The sequence below is a fragment of the Antechinus flavipes genome, chromosome 2 (genome assembly GCF_016432865.1).
Source record: "Antechinus flavipes isolate AdamAnt ecotype Samford, QLD, Australia chromosome 2, AdamAnt_v2, whole genome shotgun sequence".
NCBI classification, from domain to species: Eukaryota; Metazoa; Chordata; class Mammalia; order Dasyuromorphia; family Dasyuridae; genus Antechinus; species Antechinus flavipes.
Genome location: NC_067399.1, coordinates 147,933,605 through 147,953,075, shown reverse-complemented (window position 1 = coordinate 147,953,075; position 19,471 = coordinate 147,933,605). Strand labels below are relative to the sequence as shown.

Below are 19,471 nucleotides of genomic sequence, written 5' to 3'. Positions count from 1 at the left end.
TGTTAGCAAGTAAATGATTGCTGAAAGCCTGATTTTAGCAATTAAGGTCAAGATTTAATTGGACATTTTTGTAGGTAAAGCCAACACTGAAGTTTCAGAATGGAATGTACATAAAGGACTAGAAAGAGAATACTACTTGATACAATCAGTTACTCAGTCAACAAGCATTTTTTAAGCTTTTACTACTACTGCTGCTAGGCACTGTGGTTAAACTCTGGGGATATTAAGAAAAGCAAAACATAGTCCCTATCTTTAAGAAGCAATTAGAAAATGTCCCTATCTATGACAAGGAGTTTTTTTCAATCAGTTCTAGGTGGATTTGGGAGAGTTCCACATTCTTTGGGTGGCTACATCGCAGAGTGATAGAGTATGTGTCAGGATGACCAGAGTTCAAGTCCAGCCTCAGACCCTTGCCTGCTACGTTAACCTCTGTTTACCTTAGTATTTTCACCTATCTTCCAGAGTTGTCAGAGGTTCAAATTAGATTATATGTTATGTAATACATATATAGTGTTATATAAGCATTAGTTATCATTATTATTGGTTTACTAGGCAAACATTAAAAACTCCCAATTAATGAGTGAGATAATCTAATAGGTAAGACACCCCAGTGGGACAGAGGTCCAGAATTTTTTGAATGACCAGCTGTGAGCTATAACCAATGACCTCACTCATCACTGTTGACTTGAAAATTCAAAGAATCAAGAATTCTATTTGCTGTTTAGCCTTGAAGTCATGCTGCAGATTCTCAGATTGGAAGGACAATTAATCACAATGAACCTTTTTTGCCTATGGCCCCATTACAGAAGTCTGGGCCTGTCTCAGGATGCTGTTAAGTCTGCACTAGGACTAAGTTATTGATCCACAAGCATTTATTAAGCAATTATTATTAGCCAGGCACTGTGCTAAGTGTTGGAAATACAGAGAAAGAAAAAAAATGTAGTCCATGCCTTCAAAGAGCTCATATATAAGCAATTATGTACATAATGTGTCAACAGGAGGTAATCTTAGAGGGAAGTTACTAATAATAAGGGTGTGGTGGTTGGTGAAAACAGTTTCTTGCTGGTGAGATTTGAGATATACTGAGGGAAGCTAGGGAACATTGGAGAAGATGGAAGGGAGGGAGAGGATGGATTCTAGTAATAGGAGACAGCCAACAAAAAAGCTGGAATTGGGAGATGGAGAATTCTATTCTTCAAGAAGCAAGTAAGTCAGTGCCACTAGATGGTAGAATATTCAAAGGGGAGTAAGATATAAAAAGACTGGAAAGGTAAGAAGAGGCCAGGCCATGTAGGACTTTAAAAGCCAAACATAGCATCTTATGTTTGATACAGGACATAAGGAGTCAGTGGAGTTTATCCCTTTGGCAGCTGAGTGGAGGAGGGATTGGAGCGGGGAGAAATTTGAGGCAGGTAGATTAATTTATATGCTACTGCAATAATTCAGGGGAGAGATAATGAAGGAACCATTTAATTAGAATAAAACTTTTATAACCATTGTAAAACCTAATCTGCTTATAAGTGGGATAAGATTAAATATTTGGCACGGAATAGAAATTAGGGAACATTCAAACCATTACAATTGTCCAGATGCAATATGTACAAAAGTTTGAGATGAAGATATAGTTGCAGGGTGTGATCTGATTTTTCCATTGAACAATGTTCTCCAGGTGAGAGTTTTAGCTACTCAGAATATCTATTCTGTAATAGCTATGGCTAACAGGAATCAGGTTATCTACTGGTCAATAGAAAACATTTTACTACTCAAACTGAATTGCTTTGCATACATGTAAATGCTGAATTTTCTCTCCACCAATTACATGGTCTCTATGTCTCAATTCAAGACAATGTTCTCAAATCCATTAGATCACTTGGCACAGTGTTTTAACACAACACTTCACTACTTTGCTGGATCTTATAATCTAATAACAATCTCTAAAGAGAACTTATTTTGGATCAATAAATTATGCTTCAGTACAAAAATGGGAGGAATGTGCAAACATATGAAAATCCTCCCTTTTAGTCCAAATGAAAATAGAAAACGTCTTCAGTTTAAAGTCCTCTCCAGAATTTTCTCTTTTTTTTTTTTAAATTTAATAATAACTTTGTATTGACAGAATCCATGCCAGGGTAATTTTTTTACAACATTATCCCTTGCACTTGCTTATGTTTCAATTTTTTTTCCCCTCCCTCCCCTCCACCCCCCCCCCCCAAGATGGCAAGCAGTCCTATAAATGTTAAATATGTTGCAGTATATCCTAGACAGAATTTTCTCTTTAAGAAAATGTGTAAAAGATTAAAAATAAAGGTTGGATCAAAAACCATAATTTTAGTAGTAACTAAATTTAGAACGAGAACTCATCTAGTTAAGTTCTTTGCCCTATTTATGCCCAGAAAGCATGAGTTATGATTACCTAAGAGTCCTGCCCTTTTCCCCCATTTTATAGATATTGATTTAGTAATCTGAGGGAAGTGGACACTTTACTTCAGGGAAGCCCTTTAAGTCAGGGAAAGATAAATGGTTTTAGAAGAATGAGTCCTCGGGGACCTTCAGGAAAGATTAAATGACATATTAGATGAAGTATGTTAAACACAATGTTTTATTATACTGTGGCAATTTTTTTTCAGGACATCTATGAATTTTCAAAATGTCTTGTGCTAGAAAGGGACTTTGGCAGTTTCTAGCTAATTTCCTCCCAAACAGCTAAAGTTTGTAAAATAATGAAAATGTAAACTTTCTGGAAGATGCAAGGTATAGTACATATGTATACATATGCACATATCACAACCTATATGTGCAGATAAACATATTCCCCACCACCACTTTGTAAATCCTTTCACAAATTTCTGGTTAGGTCAACTGTAATTGTTTGACTTTTCAGATGTACAGTATAGGTAGTTAGACCTAAGTCTACTAAAGGAGATTTCTAAAAAATCTCTCTACAAAAAAGGCTCCTTATACTAAAATATTTTTATGGTGTTGCTATCTTTCAATAAACATTTATCAAATCCCTATAATAGGGCTCAAATTATCCAATAACTGTTAGGATATGGTTCTTTTTCTAAAGGATTGTATAAGTTAATTATCCCAACACTAATAAACAGGGAATTAAATCAGTAGCTTTATGGTAATATTAAATAGAGAAATGCTTTGGAGTATTAATGAAAAATTGCTTTAAAAACAAGAATAACCAGTTGTTCTTCAAAAGATTGATTTGTAGTATGCTAGTCAATCCTATTCCAAGATCCCAGTATTTTCTTTATTGCTTCAAATGGAAATATTTCCCTCATTCCTATACTGCCCCTAAAAAGTTTTATATTATCTTTGGAAAGAAGTTTTTAGAAGAATTTTTAGGTACTTTAGATGAACTATAGGCCTAGAAGCTTCCTTCAGGAGAAATCTTCCATATTCTCTTTAGTATGGTTAGACAGAAAAAAAAAAAAAACATCTTATAATGAAAGTCTAGTCATTTTTAAGTAGAGTAAGAAAATGGGTGCAAACCATGTTATTTTATTTTCATAAAGTTTGGATGCCAAATCAATAAAGTTGTACTGAGCACCTATTATGTGCAAGGCACTGTGCTAAGTGCTATGTGGGCTACAAAGACACATAAGACAGTCCCAGCTCTCAAGGAGCTTCATGTGTAAAAAATTAAATAACATTTAAGTATTTAAATAACAGTTCAAGTCAACAAGACACCACAAGAAAGTACATGATTACCAAATAATTCATACAATAATTTTTATAAGAGTTCAGAGTAGAGGGAAGTCACTCAGTTTAGGAGGAGGTCAAGAAAGTCTTTTAGAGAAGTGGAATTTGAGCTGATTTTTGTAGAAGTGATGGGAAAAACATTCCATAGCATTAGTACTGAGTAACAGAACTCAATAAAAGTAAATCAGTGGGAAATAAGCAAACCAGATGGGCTGAAGCTAGGAGTAAATTAATAAGACGAGGTTAGACTTTATCTCTGAAGGCCAATGGGAAACCATTAAAGGTTTTTGAGCAGAGGAGTAACTATGATTAAATACAAGAGATATTTTCCTCATTTTCACATCTACTCTCCAGTGGGATGTCACTGACATATAAGGATAAATTATGCCCAAGGTTGTTCTATAGCCATTGTTAATAATGCTCCCCTTCTGAATTCCCCAATATGTAGTAAGGATTAAAGTGATTTAAGGATGGCCTAGCAAGGAAGGGCTTCAGTGTAGTCTGTGAAAGCAGAAAAGCTGAGGGGGTTTTCCGGCATGCTGACAATGTCTGCAGCCAGCACACATGAGAGGAGAAATGACTCACTGTGTGTCTGAAGATTGGTCCTAGTCATACACAAGTGCAGGGCTGATGGAATTAGGAAGGAATGAACAAAAGATAGGTGAACAGGATCTTGCTTAAGATAAACACAAGTGGAGCAAGTGCTCTCAGATGATTTTATGGGTTTCCTTGTGCTGTGATTGCCCCTCTGACAAATTTTATATGCCAAGCCATGCTGTTGGACACAGAACCTCAAAGAGAGGTGGCTCTGATGAGTCTGTGACACAAGGTCAGCACACCCTACATTCTTGGCAGAATCTTCTGATCCATTCCCTTTCCTTTGGGGCACCTTGGTCTCAATCACAACAAGGGACCAGGACACTAAAGATTATTTTACATACATGGAACTCATACATGAAGCAGCACAGGTATTGGAAAGTTCACTGGACTTGGATATTAAGGGACCAGGATTCAAATTTTGGGTCTAATACTCATTACCTGTGTGACTTTGGATAAATCACTTGGCCTCTCTGAGTCTGTTTTATCCTTAAAATGGGGATAATACTTTACTACCTACTTCATAGGGTTATTATGAAAACAATCTGCAAACCTTTAATGCTATATAAATGTGAGTTGCTATTACCATATATTTTAATTCATGACATTTTTATACAGTAAAAGGTAGAGGCAGTGTGAGACAATGGAAAGAGCAAAGGCTTGGGAGTTGGGAACCTAGCTTTTAGTCTTAGCTCTGCCATATATCAGCTGGGTGACCCTGAAGGAAGCAGACTACACGACCAAGGAGGCCTCTTCCAATGTTAATATTTTATGATTCTGTGAGTTCTCTGATGTTTAAAAAGGGATGAACTCTGGCTGAAGGCTTTTCCACATTCATTACATCCATATGGTTTCTCCCCAGTATGAGTTCTCTGGTGTTTAATAAGGGATGAACTCTGGCTGAAGGCTTTCCCACACTGATTACATTCATAGGGTTTTTCTCCAGTATGAGTTCTTTGATGCTTAATGAGAGATGCGGTATGACTGAAGGCTTTCCCACATTCACTGCATGTATAGGGTCTCTCTCCAGTATGACAACTCTGGTGTAGTGCAAGAGATGAGCTCTGACTGAAAGCCTTTCCACATTCATTACATTCATAGGGCTTTTCTCCAGTATGAGTTCTTTGATGTTTATTAAGAGAAGATGTGTGACTGAAGGCTTTCCCACATTCATTGCATTTATAGGGTTTCTCTCCAGTATGAGTTCTCTGATGCTTAATAAGGGATGAAGTATGACTGAAGGCTTTCCCACATTCATCACATTCATAAGGTTTCTCTTCAGTATGAATTTTCCGATGTTTTGTAAGGAACAATATGTGACTGAAGGCTTTTCCACATTCATTACATTCATGGGGTTTCTCCCCGGTATGAATTGTCTGATGTTGAGTAAGATGTGTTCTTCGACTAAAGGCTTTCCCACATTCGTTACATTCGTAGGGTTTTTCACCAGTATGAATTCTTTGATGTTTAACAAGGGAAGAGGTGTGACTGAAGGCCTGCCCACATTCATTACATTTATAGGGCTTCTCTCTAGTATGAATTGTCTGATGTTCAGTAAGATGTGTACTCCGGCTGAAGGTTTTTCCACATTCATTACATTTATAAGGTTTCTCTCCAGTATGGATTCTCTGATGTTCAGTAAGGTGTGTACTCCGGCTGAAGGCCTTTCCACACTCATTGCACTCGTAAGGTTTTTCTCCAGTATGACTTCTCTGATGTTTGACAAGGGATGAGGTGTGCCTGAATGCTTTCCCACATTCATTACATTTATGGGGTTTCTCTCCAGTGTGAAATCTCAGATGTAGAGTAAGGGATGAGCTCTGACTGAAGCCTCTCCCACACTCATTACATTCATAGGGTTTCTCTCCAGTATGAGTTCTCCTATGTCGGGTAAGTTCTGAGTGATAACGAAAGGCTTTTCCACATTCATTACATTTACAAGGTTTGTTCCGCAAATCAATTCTCTGATGGTCAATTGTTAGTGGATTTTGTCGGAAGTTATTTCTATTTGCATCATATTTATAGGATTTTTCTTCCACAGGAACTTTGTGTTGTGCAACAAAGATGGAACTTAAATCGAAACTTTTTCCAAGGTCATTATGCCCATGGTCTTTTTCCCAGATTGGAGATTGTTTGTGGTTAACTGCCACTTCCCTTAAATGTGTTTCCTGGCTTCTTTGCTGCCCCTGTAACCAACTTTCATGTTCCCAGGAATCACTTGATTTAGAATTCCAAAGATTATCTCTTGTGAATCTTTGTATGATCATTCCCTGAGACAATCCTCCTTCAGAGACATCCTGCTTTGCAGTTTCCTTGATTTCAATCCTGGTTCCCAAGTCTGAAAGAAATAAAAAAAAAAACAACCAAATGTCTCTTGTCCCTTGTACTCAGGATGTTGTGATAAAACTGAAAATAACGTATATGATATATATTTCTTTGAGAGCTCACAAATAGTGTCTTGTAATCGGTGAAGTCATTAGGAAATATCAAGAGAAAAGAAGTAAAAGAACAACAGTGTAAAAATTAAGCCCAGATAAGGAGAACCCATCAGGAGGGATTACAAGGTCAGAATGGTAAGCATGAAACCAAACTAACAGAGTATATGAGGATCCAGGCTACTACTATTTATGCCTAGACTGTAATAGGTTTCTAGTTTGTTTCTCTACCTCTTCACTTTAAATCTCTCTTGAATATTACCACTAGATTAACCTTCCTCATCTGAAACCCAACATATACAAAATAGAAATCATTACTTCAAATCCATCTCATTCCAAAATTCCCAATTTCTACTAAAGAAATCACCATTCTCCCAGGCTCTTAGGTTTATATAACTTTAGTGTGATCTTCAAATCTTCATTCTCTCACATATAATACTCAATCAGCTGCCAGATCTTAATGTTTCTACATTTACGTCTGTCACACTTGCCTCTTCCTTCTCTCTGTAGATGGCTTTCTCCAGCTTGGTTCAGGTTATCACCTCTTGCTTAGACTCTTGCAATGAACTTTTAATTGGTTTCTCAGTCTCAAATATTTCCATACTTCAACCTCAACTTGTTTTCTACATTGCTGCCAATGCTTTTCCTTAAGTGCAGATCAGAACATGCTACTATCTTGTACAATAAACTTGAGCACTGGCTCAAACGGCTTCCAATTGCCTCTAAGAAAAAATACAAATGCCTCTATTTGGCTTTTAAAGCCCCTTACATTTGGTCCTAACTTTTCCTTTGAGCCTCATTACTCTTTTTCCCCCCCTCTTTCTACAGTACAGCCAAATTAGCCTCTTTTTGTTTCTTACCTTTGGTAGGCCATTTACTTTCTTCACCTACAACTCAGAATTCTACTCTTTCTGATTCCCTCAATTAATTGGGCTTGTGTCTTCCCTAACTACTTTGTATTTACTTTGTAGTACAGGTCTGTATATGTATGAATACACACACATACAATTTATTTTATTCTCTACTATACATGCACTATATATCATTCAATATAGTACATATACTAAACACAATACATATAACATATAACACACATATATACTACTATATACATACAGTACAGTGTATAGTACATATGTGTATGTCTATATGCATAGACATATATGATACAGTGTATATATATACACACATACATACATATATATGGATTTCTTATATATCTTAGATATAAGAACTTTATTGGATAAACTTACTAGAAAGATTTTTTTTTAACAGTAGCCTATTTCCCTTCCAATTTTAATTGCACTGAATTTTTATGTGGAGACACATTTTCAAATCTTATATACGTACAATTGTTCATATTATCTTCTATTCTCTCTATCCTCTGCCTGGTCATGAACTGCCTCCCCTATCTAAAGATTTGAAAGATAATTTATTTGCTCTTCTAATGATTTATGATGTCACCCTTTAAATGTAAGTCATGCATCATTTGGTGATTACTCTATGGCATAAACTGTTGGTTCTTTTTGATTTCTGAAATTGTTTTCCAGAGTTTCCCGCAGTATTTGTCAAATAGTGAGCCCTTATCTTTGTAATTGGGTCTTTGTATTTATCAGAATACCATGCTACTGTATTCATTTGCTTCAGTATGTTGTAGACTTAATCTATTCTGTTGATCAATCTGTTTTTTTAACTGGTCTAAATTGTTTTGATAGTGGCTTGCATAGGGTTAGATAACTAGTGTCTAAGACTGAATTTGAACATAAGGTCTTCCTGACATGAAGTCCAATGTTCTATCTACTGTGCCATCTATATGCCCTGTAATGTGTATCAACATATATAGCTGGAACAACTCAGGTCCATAATTAAAATAGGAAGAATGGACTGGATTGCCTTCAAGACAATGCACATGTCTTTCAATGACCCGAGAATTCTCCCAGAAACAAAGGATCATTTAAAAATTCTAATATTCTTTTAGCATTATTTTGCATTAGCTGTGAGATATGGAATACAACAGATGATGATCTAAAAATGAGTATTACATAGAGGGCAATTCAAAGGTACATGGAACATATGAGCAGGCTGCTATGTTTATAACAAATTAGGAACTTCAAAGAACACAATTATGTATCAGGTAATGTATACAAGAAAAAGATAGGTCAGTCATGTGGCAAGGAAGAAGAATGACATGTGGATAGCACAAGTGCACTGTTATCTTCAAAATATCTGTAGAAATTGAGGAAGACCTTTGGCACACTGGCTAGAATCTGTGGGGTGAACTTAGGAATGGGCAAGAACTGCACAGGATAAGCAAGCATGGATGGAATCCAATTTTCATAACTGGAGGAAACATTCAAAGTGATGAGATTCTAGATCTATGAGTCTTTGAGGAGAACATTGTTTTAGGGACTGTCATGGTCAAAGAAGTCATCACCTAGAATGGACAATCTCCAAGTGATAAGTCTCTCCAGACTTGACTAAACTGGTCTTTAGGCAGCACACAGTCAGCAGCATTGCAAAGTCTTTCTAACTGCCAGCACTTTGATGGCATAGCTTCCAAGTACTCAGGGGATGATTACACCGTGATGCATCAATAGCATTATATTTCTGTAGAATATTATTGTGCATATGACTTCTAAATTTGTATTTCCAGTCCTAGAGCTCTGAGCTCTAGGCCTACATCTTTTATTACCTATAAGATAGACTCCCCTGCATGTCCCACTGCCCCCTCAAATACATGTCTAAAATTAGGCTCATTATATTTTCCCTTGAACATCTCCCCTTCTTTTGACTACTATTTCTGTCATGGAAACTACCATCTGTCCAGTTTCCCCAGTCAAAACCTTGATGTTATCCCTCTATTTCCTTTCCCTTATCTCTTCCAATGAAGCTATCACCCATTGCAAAAATTTCTACCTCCTATCCTCTGTCACTGCTACCATCTTAATATATAGGCCCTTGTTACTCCTTGTCTGGACCACTGATAGCCTCTTCAAAAGTGGTCTTCTTTTTAATTTTTCTATTGTTCATTCCCTGAATTCTGTTCTAGGGAACAGAATCAAAATAAATCTTAAAATGCATAGGGGAAAAAAAAAGCCTCTTAGACTTGCATCAAATTAACTGATCACAGTTAACTCTGGCCTTGTAACCATCTGATGATGTTCCCCCCAAATTGTCTAATTGCCCTTTGCTTATATATTCCCTTTTTATAGCTCCACACTTCCTGATTTTGTTTCTTGATCCTAGCTAGGCTAAGGAATTCCCTGTTATACCAACTGGAATGGAGCTCCCAGAGATGGATGAAATCTACTACAGATTAAATGATTTACTTTAAGAGAGACACATCTTCCTCTGATAAGGAAGGGAATAGGAAGCTTGAGGGAGATTATCAATGTTAAGGAAAAAACAAAATATTTGAAAGTACTTATACTAAATAGTCTCATATTATTCCTGGTTTCAGGATTTTGAGGATGGCTCCTGAATAACAGCTGAATAGTTCATCCTCCCTGGAAGACCAGATGAAATGTTACTTGTAATTCATCTATTTAGTTTTTACTCACTCACCTAGGCAGATACCTCTTGAGACTTCTCTTTCCACTACCCAGGGTTCTTCCCCTTGTTCTAGCTGGGAGATCACATATGGCTTAGAAACTGGAAACCCTATTCAGGGAGAAAGAAAAAGAAATTGTTTGTGCTGGAGACAAAGGCAATTATACAGACGAGTTCTGGCCCCTTGACGTGAAGTGACTGACAGAAAAAATATTTGAAGGGTTCAAGGGTGATAGGAAGTCCTTTAAAGTTAAGGTGACTGAAACATCTGGGATAGCACAATGAAGGCCTACTTTTTATTCTATAAACAGCAGACATTTCATCTGAAAACAGGGACCATAAATACACTGGGCCCTAAAGAGATTATAAATCACTGAGCCCTTGGTTAAAACTTTATAAAAATCAGGGAAGCAGAGATATTCCATTTGACAGAGTCTGAGTATGGGGAGAAGACATCCTTACCTAGTGAGACCAGGTTTCCATAGTTCTCCAGCATCACATCCCTGTATAAGTCCCTCTGAGCAGGATCCAGTTGCCCCCACTCCTCCTGGGTGAAGTCCACAGCTACATCTTTGAAGGCCACTGATTCCTAAAACACCAAACATATTTCTGCTTACCCAATAAGCCTACTCCATGTGTGGCCCATAGATGATCTGTCAAGTTGGCCATACCAGAATAAGCAGATGGGATGTACAAGACTTATGAAAATGTTTACAACCACTGATATTTTGGGTATGATTCTGACAAAAAGGGAAGGAATTGTGTGGGAAATGATAGGAACTTTGGGAAGAAATGGCCATGCTACCTTAGAGAGATCATGGTAATTAAGAAAGGGAATACTAGGCATAGTCTGACCTTTAGCCTAGATTTCTGAAGAGTGTATTTCAGAGTTCAGGGAAAGTTTGGCTAGGATCCTGTGGCTTTGAATTTTATAAGGGAAGCTGGCTCAAGAGACATGATACTTTTAAGAACTAAATTCTGAAAATAAAAATACACATGATTCTGATGAAGAAAATGAGAAAGATGAATATGAAGATTAATTTAATTACAAAGACATCTCATCAATTAATTTAAAACTATAAAAAATATATAAACACATGATGGAAAAAACAGAGACTATAAATAGAAAATAGTGACACAGTCTTGCAAGAATAGTGTTGGGCAATCATCCAAGATAATTCTAAAGGACTCAAGATGAAACATGCTATCCATCTCCAGGAAGAGAACTTATGAATTCTGAGTACAGACTGAGGCATACTTTTTAAAACCTTTATTTTTCTCGTGTGTGTGTGTGTGTGTGTGTGTGTGTGTTTTCTTCTGAAATATGACTAACATAGAAATGTTTTTTATGACTTCACATGTATAATCATTATATTATTGTTTGCTTTCTCAAGGGGTAAGGAAAGGATGGGAGGGAAGAAGAGAATATGGAACTCAAAACTTTAAAAAATTGAATGTTTAAAATCTTTTACATGTAATTGGGAAATATTTAATGAAATAAATAAAATTTTAAAAAACAGGATCAAGAAGACTAAAGAATATTAAAAAAACTAAGAGAAAATCTTCAAGACCACAAAAAGAGCTTTTTAAAAGCTTTATTGGGAGCCAAAGTCTGAATAAGAGAGTCCAGGATATCTGCTTAGAAGGGTAAAGACAAGTGTCACAGACAACAAGGAGACATAAATATTTAATTCCAATTTGCTTCTACCAAGGAGAAAATTGATGTGAAGATAAAACAAAAGTGGCCTAAAGAAAAGTGAAACTTAAATGAAGAAATAACAAAAAAGAAACTGGTTGGTCTCTGTGAGTTCAATCACTTAGCACAAGTAAAAGAGATATTTCTCAGAGACTTGAAAGAATTTACAGATATGATTGACATCAATAATCTTTATAAAAGCCAAGCTGGAGAATTGGAAAATTATCACAAGACTAGACATTATGAAATCTTTCTTATTTTGGAGAGGCAATCTGGGTTAAGTGACTTGCCCAGGGTCACCCAGGTAATAAATGTCAAGTGTCTGAGGTTGGATTTGAATTCGTCTTAGCCAATGTTCTATCCACTGTGCCCCTTAGCAACTTAGCAAAATTTGGTGCTGTAAGGAGCTGCTAAGTTTTCAAAAAGATTAATTAGACAAATTTTCAAACTGTAAGCCAATGAACTACATATCAACTTGTGCAAAAGTCTTAGAGCAAGAACCAGAAGAACAAATTCTGAGGATTGGCAGAAATTCATTATGAAGTCATTACTTCATTTATAGTTTTTACAGGGTTTATTAGAAACAGATATATCAGCAAGGCATGTGCCATTATTTCATGAAAACCTTGTCCATAAAGTGGAGACTGGACTGAATGATAGTTCAACTAAATGGATAACTACTAGCACCTGAAGAGTGGAAATTAGGGGAAACTCATCAACAGGATGAAGGTATTTAGCAGTGGCTTTGGTCTCTATCCTTGGTCCTATTTTGTTCAACATTTTTATCAATGACTGGGATAAAAGCTGGACAGTGTACTTATCAAAGTTGTAGATGACACAAAGCTGAGAAGGAGCAAATACACTGGATAATAGAATTTGAATCCAGAAAGATTTCAGTGGTTTAGAATGATGGGGAAAAAAAAAAATCTAATCATAAATTTAAAAGTGATAAATGTAAAGTTAGCAGCAGTATGACAAAGTGAATAGAGGGTCAGCCTTAAAATCAGGAAAACCTGAATTTAAGTTCTACTTCTAACATATATTATTAGCTATGTGCCCACAGACAAGTTACAATCTCTCATGTCCTAGATAAGAGGTGTCAAACTCATCTTTTAAATTAAAATGTAGTTGGGAAACACTTAACAAAGCAAATAAAAATACAATATAATGTTAATTGGTGATTTTCTAAAACAATATATAGTTTGCAGGGATCCATTTCTACTTGAATTTGACACCATTCACCTAGACAAATACAGAACTGGAGGGTTTTGCTAGAGAGCAGATCATATAAAAAGGCCCTGGAGATTTTAGGTGACTGCAAGTCTGACATGAGACTAACGAAATAGCCAAAAAAGTTAATATGAACTTAGCCTGCATCATCAGAAGTACAGAATCCTGAATGGAAGGCTTGGTCAGATCACATCAGAGAATATTGTGTTTATTTCTGGATGACATATGTTTTTAGGATGTTGAAAAGCTGGCATGTAACTAAGGAGAATAATCATGAATGAGAAGTGTAAAATGTTAAATAGACAATCAGTTGTGTCATTTATGTTGATTAGCTTTAACTCTTTCTTTGTTACACAGGAGAACTCCTTCATAAGAGGATATATGTTTAGGAAATATATGAAAATAACTGTGGAATAAAGAAGAGATCAAAACATACATTTACACACACACATAGAGAGCTAGTTAAATTCAAAACCAAACAACCTACTAAATTTAATGGATCCTATTGCCTTTACATTCTATACTTCCTCATTAAAGAAAAAAGAAAGTGCTTTAATTTTTAATTTGGCATTGATATATCAAAGGTATGTGTTAAGATTCAATGTATAACCTTAGGAAACATGATATCTAATCTGTCTAATGCTAAGTAACATAAGTAATTAAATCAGAGAGATGCATGAGAGGAAAAGAATTAAGAGCTAGCCAATGGACAGCCAGCTCCCTTGCTCCATTGGTATCCACAATGTCAAAAGAAGGATCCCTTGTGGAGAATTGTGGAAGGCCCTGGACAAGAATCAAACAGAATGAGAAGATATCGATGGACAGGCTGTGATCTGCATTTCTGAAAGTAATATCCTCATTAATGAAATCTCAGAATCATTCAAATACTGTGATATCATCAAAACAATCTATTTCTGGGCAAAAAGTAAAAATGAACCACTGGAACAGAGATAAAAAATAAATAAATATACAATACCTAAAAATTGAGTTGTTCAAAGACTAATGACTTTGCAAAATAATGATTTTATGTTATTGTGGAAGTATGTTTAAGATAACCTAAACTGGATCAATGATCACTGAATTTTGGTATTGTGGACAATAAGGTCATGAAAGTTCCATTATCTCTTATTAACATTTATATAGTATTTATAAGTTTGTAAAGCCCTTTACATATGTAAGCTCATTAAAAATCTCAAAACTCAGTGTGTAAGATTTCCAGAGGATTTAATGAAACTCAAAAAAGATTAAGAGAATTGCTCATAATTATTCTGATAGTATCAGTAGTAGGATTTGAATACAAGTCCAGTGTGCCTACCACCTTCTGTTGCCTCTCATTTTACCATTTGTGAAAAGCTTTCTGGTGTTTTTTCCTTATCCCAGAAAACATCAACATTTCATTTCCATTAATCAATGAAATGAACTTATAATCCACGACTTCTTGAAAAAGACTGACTAGGCCCAGACAGATCCTGGGAAAGAATCTGGGGAAGAAACCTGTAGTCAAAATATGTCCCCATGAGTTAAATTTTGATTATTTCATCTTTTATAATGGGTATTCCAAGTCCCAAACACATCCATCCTTTTTACAGGAAGACTTACCTGTCTTCTGGAATGACAACTCTAAAGTTTTTAAACTCTTCCTTCTCATTCAGATCTTAAGCAGTTTAGAACACTTTATCCTTAAAACTATCTAATAACTTTCGGCATACAGTCTAAACTGGATGGCATTGAAAGCTTTCTATCACATTGCAATTCTACATATTTAAATTTATTACTTATTACTTCTCAATAATTCCTTTATATCAAGCTTACTCTTTCTTGATATATATAAATGATAATCAATTTTGCCTGAGTTTCTGTCATATTGTTCTTCCTGCTTGCAATATCTCCCTCTTTTATCCAAAAATTTCAGGATCACATTAAACCCTATTCTTTTCTTTACCTTTCCCAATCAATTCAGCTTATACTCATCTCATTCTTTCATAAACTCCAAAACACCACTTACATATACTACTTATCTTGCACTCAGTATCATTATCATTATTATGATATATTATATAATTGCATTTATATCATTAATACTTTGATATGTCAGTATGTTATTATTGATAATACTGTCAGCATATTTAGAGTGAGGATTATGTCTTATTTTTACTTTCTATTTATCAGTGTAATTTAACATAGTAATAATTACACCCAAACGAATTTTTAAATGAATGAGTGGTGTTAAATGGGGAAGATGGACACAGGAGAGTGAGTACTCAATAACAGGGGAGCATTTTCTATGGAGTCATTTACTCTTATGAATTCTATTTTCCTGGGAAGAACTGACACTTAATTGCTTACATGAGAATTCCTTGAAAAAAGGTGTTTTTAAGAGAAGAGTAACTGTATCCATAATCTAAGCATTTGGTAACTGTATCTACAATCTAAGCATTTTAGAAAGGAAAAAACTCCAATTCACCTGGGACTTGGCTTTCAGGAAAAGAATTGTCATTTGCTCCTCTTCTGGATTCCCCTCTTGAGAAAAGCCAGGGTCCTGAGAAGATAGAGCTGGAGGGATAAAAAAAGTCATGAGGGTGCCTGATTCTTTCTTATAGTTTTCATACTTAACAGGTTATAAACTCCATACACTAATTGGACTGGATCCCCATATTCTAAGAAAGAACTTGTTCAAAAAGGGATCAGCATAAACCTGCCAAATTAAAGATCACAGAGTGCATGACCACTGTTGCTGAGGATCTCTCCTCTGTGCTCATGGCAGATTCCAAGTGAAAGAATTGCACTCTTAAGAGTTAGAATACAGGCAAGGTCACAGATGGGAATAACTTTGAGGATCTCTATTGCTTGGTCTTCTCTCTCCTTTGTCCTCAATTTGTTAAGAATTATATAATAATTCTTTTGGAGAAAGCAGCTATGTTGTCACACCTATGACAACTTAACTAACAGAAATACAGTACTTGCCCAGTGAAAACACTGAAAAGAATGCTACATGGAATCATACAAAGAATACTAGACTAGAGGTATGGAAACCTGGGGATTCTATTTCTGGTTCTTTTATTACCTGGCTCTGTGACCTTTGGCAAGTCACTCAGTACCTTTAAACCTTAATTCCTTATCTAAAAAATGAGGATAGACGCAGTAATTTTTTAAGGTTGTTAAATTCTGACTTTATTAGTACCCTAAATGATATGCTAGTTCTAGTTGGCACTAAATAATGCTGCAACCTTAACCTTTAGTACGATAACACTTACTTCACCAAATCAGTTTCAAATCTTATAAAACAAATATTGACGCTCTATTTGCCTTAAAGTGTTCTTATGAGGACAAAATAAAAATGTAACAGTACTTAATAAAAATCCCATTGACAGATAGATAGTAGATAGAGAGATATGGCACTGAACTTGTAATGAGGAAGAACTGAGTTCCAATCTCACCTCAGACTTTAGGACTTAGTTTCTTCCTCTATAAAATGGTTGGTATTGATCGTCTCTAAGGTCCTTTTCAGCTCTAAATCTATGATCCTATGCTTCTGTGATCCATTGACAAGGTGGAATAAAGTACTGGAGGGAAAGGTTAAAATAGAGTCAGGAAACTGGGCTGGTCCCTCCAAGAGAATATTTAGTGCGGAATGTTGTATATTTAATAGTCTGGATGTTTTGATATAAGGAGCCTGAATATGTTGAAATCTCAAATATTCTAATTTGTTAATCCCATGACACTTGAAGATCGGGAAATCTTTTCCCCAACTCTTTGGCCAAAGGTACTTTTACTTGACATCTGTTTTCCCTTTTCCCATAATGAGAAAATAGCTTCCTCCCTACCCCTTTCTATCTAAACATTTATCTTCTGTCTAATCAAATCTTACCTTTTCCCTCAAGAATCTGAGTTAAATGCTCCATGGCCATCCACTGTTCCATGTTCTCAGGTGTTGTCACCCAAATCCTGACCTTTCCTCTCACAGGAATCCTTCCAAATCCATCAGTGTCAGAAGTGACTGCAGACTCTTCCCTGAAGCTCTGCGATCAGGCCGAAGTTTGGGTTTCTTCTTAGGGAGATTCCCTACATGCCAGGAGACTTCTCTGTCTTCATTCTTAACAGCCGGACTTAACAGCCGGACTCACCGCTGTGGATTCTTCATCTGGGAGCTAACATCCCTTCAGCTTGACAATCGGACTGTCTGTTTCTCCAACAGCGAACCAGCTAACCCTAGAGACTCTCACGAAGGACCCAGAACAGGAACCGTCCATCGCCTTCGGTCATGCAGAGATAACTGCGTAAGAAGGAACGTCAGAGGGAAAGGGAAGCACTGTTTGCAAAAGAGAAGAAAAAGAATTCCAGAATCTGGTCGGGCTAAGTGTGTGTGTGTACCCACTTCGGGTTAAGTGTGTACACACACACACACACACACACACCCCAGGTGTATTTACACAGATACACGGAGCTAGATGTGTGTAGATACATACACAGATGTGTGGATACACACAGACACAGAAGTAGATATATTTACAGAGACACACACACACAGACTTTCTCCCTCCTCTTCCCCACCCCAAACTCCCATTCCCCACAGTCTCGCATACAGGACCCGGAACCACATACTGGACCGAGCCGCCGGACTCACCTCGGCACTCCGCGGCTGGGAAGGGAAAGCGGGGTCAAGCCGGTCCATTCATGCCCAAGGAGGGAAGAGGGCTTTCTCCCGGTCTCTGGTCCCCAGCCCCCTCCGCTTCACAAGGCCGCCCCTGTCCAGCCACAGAGCCCTCCTCGGCTCGAGACACACACACCACAAACCGGCTTCCTTCACTCAGCTGTTGGACCACGAGTAGTAAATACAACCGCCCTGTGCTAGTCCAGGACCCACAAAGGAAACCAGTTTCCAGACCGGAAGGAAGCGCTGGCTTAGCCGACCATTGAACTACGGTTCCCAGAAGCCCCTGGAAGGCACTGCCGCTTCCGTTTCGGTGCCTTTGGTCCCTCGTGGCACATTCAGTGGTGGCTGACAACTACGGAGCGGGCCCCTAGAGGGTTTATTGAGATTCCCTTGGCAGCCGCTCCGCCTCCTTCCTCCGACCCTGAAGAGCGCTTTTGTGCTAACTCATCTCAGACTCATTCTGGTCCTTTGTCAGTAGCTGGACTCTCACCTGTAGTGTATTGTTTGGGCATGGGAATGCGGGAGGGGGTAAGATGGGGAGTGGGGGGGAACGCGATCTAGGAGTTCTGGCAGCTTGTACTTAGTCTGGGCTTTGCCGACGCTCCAAGGTAAAGTGGCACTTTAGGAGGAGAATTGAAAGCTGGGACTGACTCGTTTGTTTTTGCTTTTCTTGGTATCCCCTGCACTAATAACTCTGCCTAGTCCAGTTAATAAAAGATCATTAATTGACCTGTCGCCAGAGGTAGTTAGGGCGGTGCCGAGAGGAAGAGAATTAGAAGAGCCTTTTTACTCCCCTTTACCTCCTCCCCCGACTTTTGTCCCCTCCCTCTGAGATTCTCATTTACACATCTTGTATTACCTGGTCATTTGTGTGTGTGTGTATATATATATGTATACATATATACATACATATATATGTAATTATTAATATGTAAATAAATATTTCTATTAACTGTTTACTTGTATATATATCAACTAATTATTACATGTATGTTTCTGGTATTACCTAATAACAAGTATATATCTGGTATTATCCATTTACATTTTCTCCCACCTATTCCAATGTGAGCATTTGAAAGCAAAGACTTCTGCCCTTTTTTGTATCTCCAGGGCTTAACAGAGTGCCTAACACATAAGTGCTTAATAAATGCTTTTTGATTAATTGATGAGAAATAGGTTAGGGAGCAGGTAAGCATTGTTGAAGTATGATGGGCACAATGAAAAAACTTTATCCTATAAATCAGATATGTTTTTTTTTAAAATAACTTTTTATTGACAGAACCCAGGCCTGGGTAATTTTTTACAGCATTATCCCTTGCACTCACTTCTGTTCCGATTTTTCCCTTCCCTCCTCCACCCCCTCCCCCAGATGGCAAGCAGTCCTATACATGTTAAATAGGTTACAGTATATCCTAGATACAATATATTTGTGCAGAACCGAACAGTTCTCTTGTTGCACAGGGAGAATTGGATTCAGAAGGTATAAATAACCCGGGAAGAAAAACAAAAATGCAAGCAGTTTATATTTATTTCCCAGTGTTCTTTCTTTGGGTGTAACTGCTTCTTTACATCCTTGATCAATTGAAACTGAATTAGATC

At 37.0% G+C, this 19,471-nt stretch overlaps 2 protein-coding genes across 2 annotated transcripts in view; one reads left to right on the top strand and one right to left on the bottom strand.

Annotated features, from left to right (window-relative positions):
- The window catches only part of LOC127546503 (zinc finger and BTB domain-containing protein 4-like), a 54,064-nt gene that overhangs the window by 15,891 nt on the left and 18,702 nt on the right, over window positions 1-19,471 (top strand). The window contains exons 6-7 of the mRNA XM_051973581.1: window positions 17,414-17,495; window positions 18,163-18,400. Of these exons, the coding sequence (XP_051829541.1) occupies window positions 17,414-17,495; window positions 18,163-18,400 (320 nt within the window). The remainder of the gene's footprint in view (window positions 1-17,413; window positions 17,496-18,162; window positions 18,401-19,471) is intronic.
- Window positions 3,470-18,394, bottom strand: LOC127548383 (zinc finger protein 883-like). The gene is made up of 6 exons (XM_051975780.1): window positions 17,843-18,394; window positions 17,087-17,527; window positions 15,683-15,771; window positions 10,755-10,881; window positions 10,308-10,403; window positions 3,470-6,646 (listed from the first exon to the last, which is right to left on the bottom strand). The coding sequence occupies exons 2-6, from the start codon at window positions 17,136-17,138 to the stop codon at window positions 5,070-5,072; spliced, it is 1,941 nt and encodes a 646-aa protein (XP_051831740.1). The 5' UTR covers window positions 17,139-17,527; window positions 17,843-18,394; the 3' UTR covers window positions 3,470-5,069.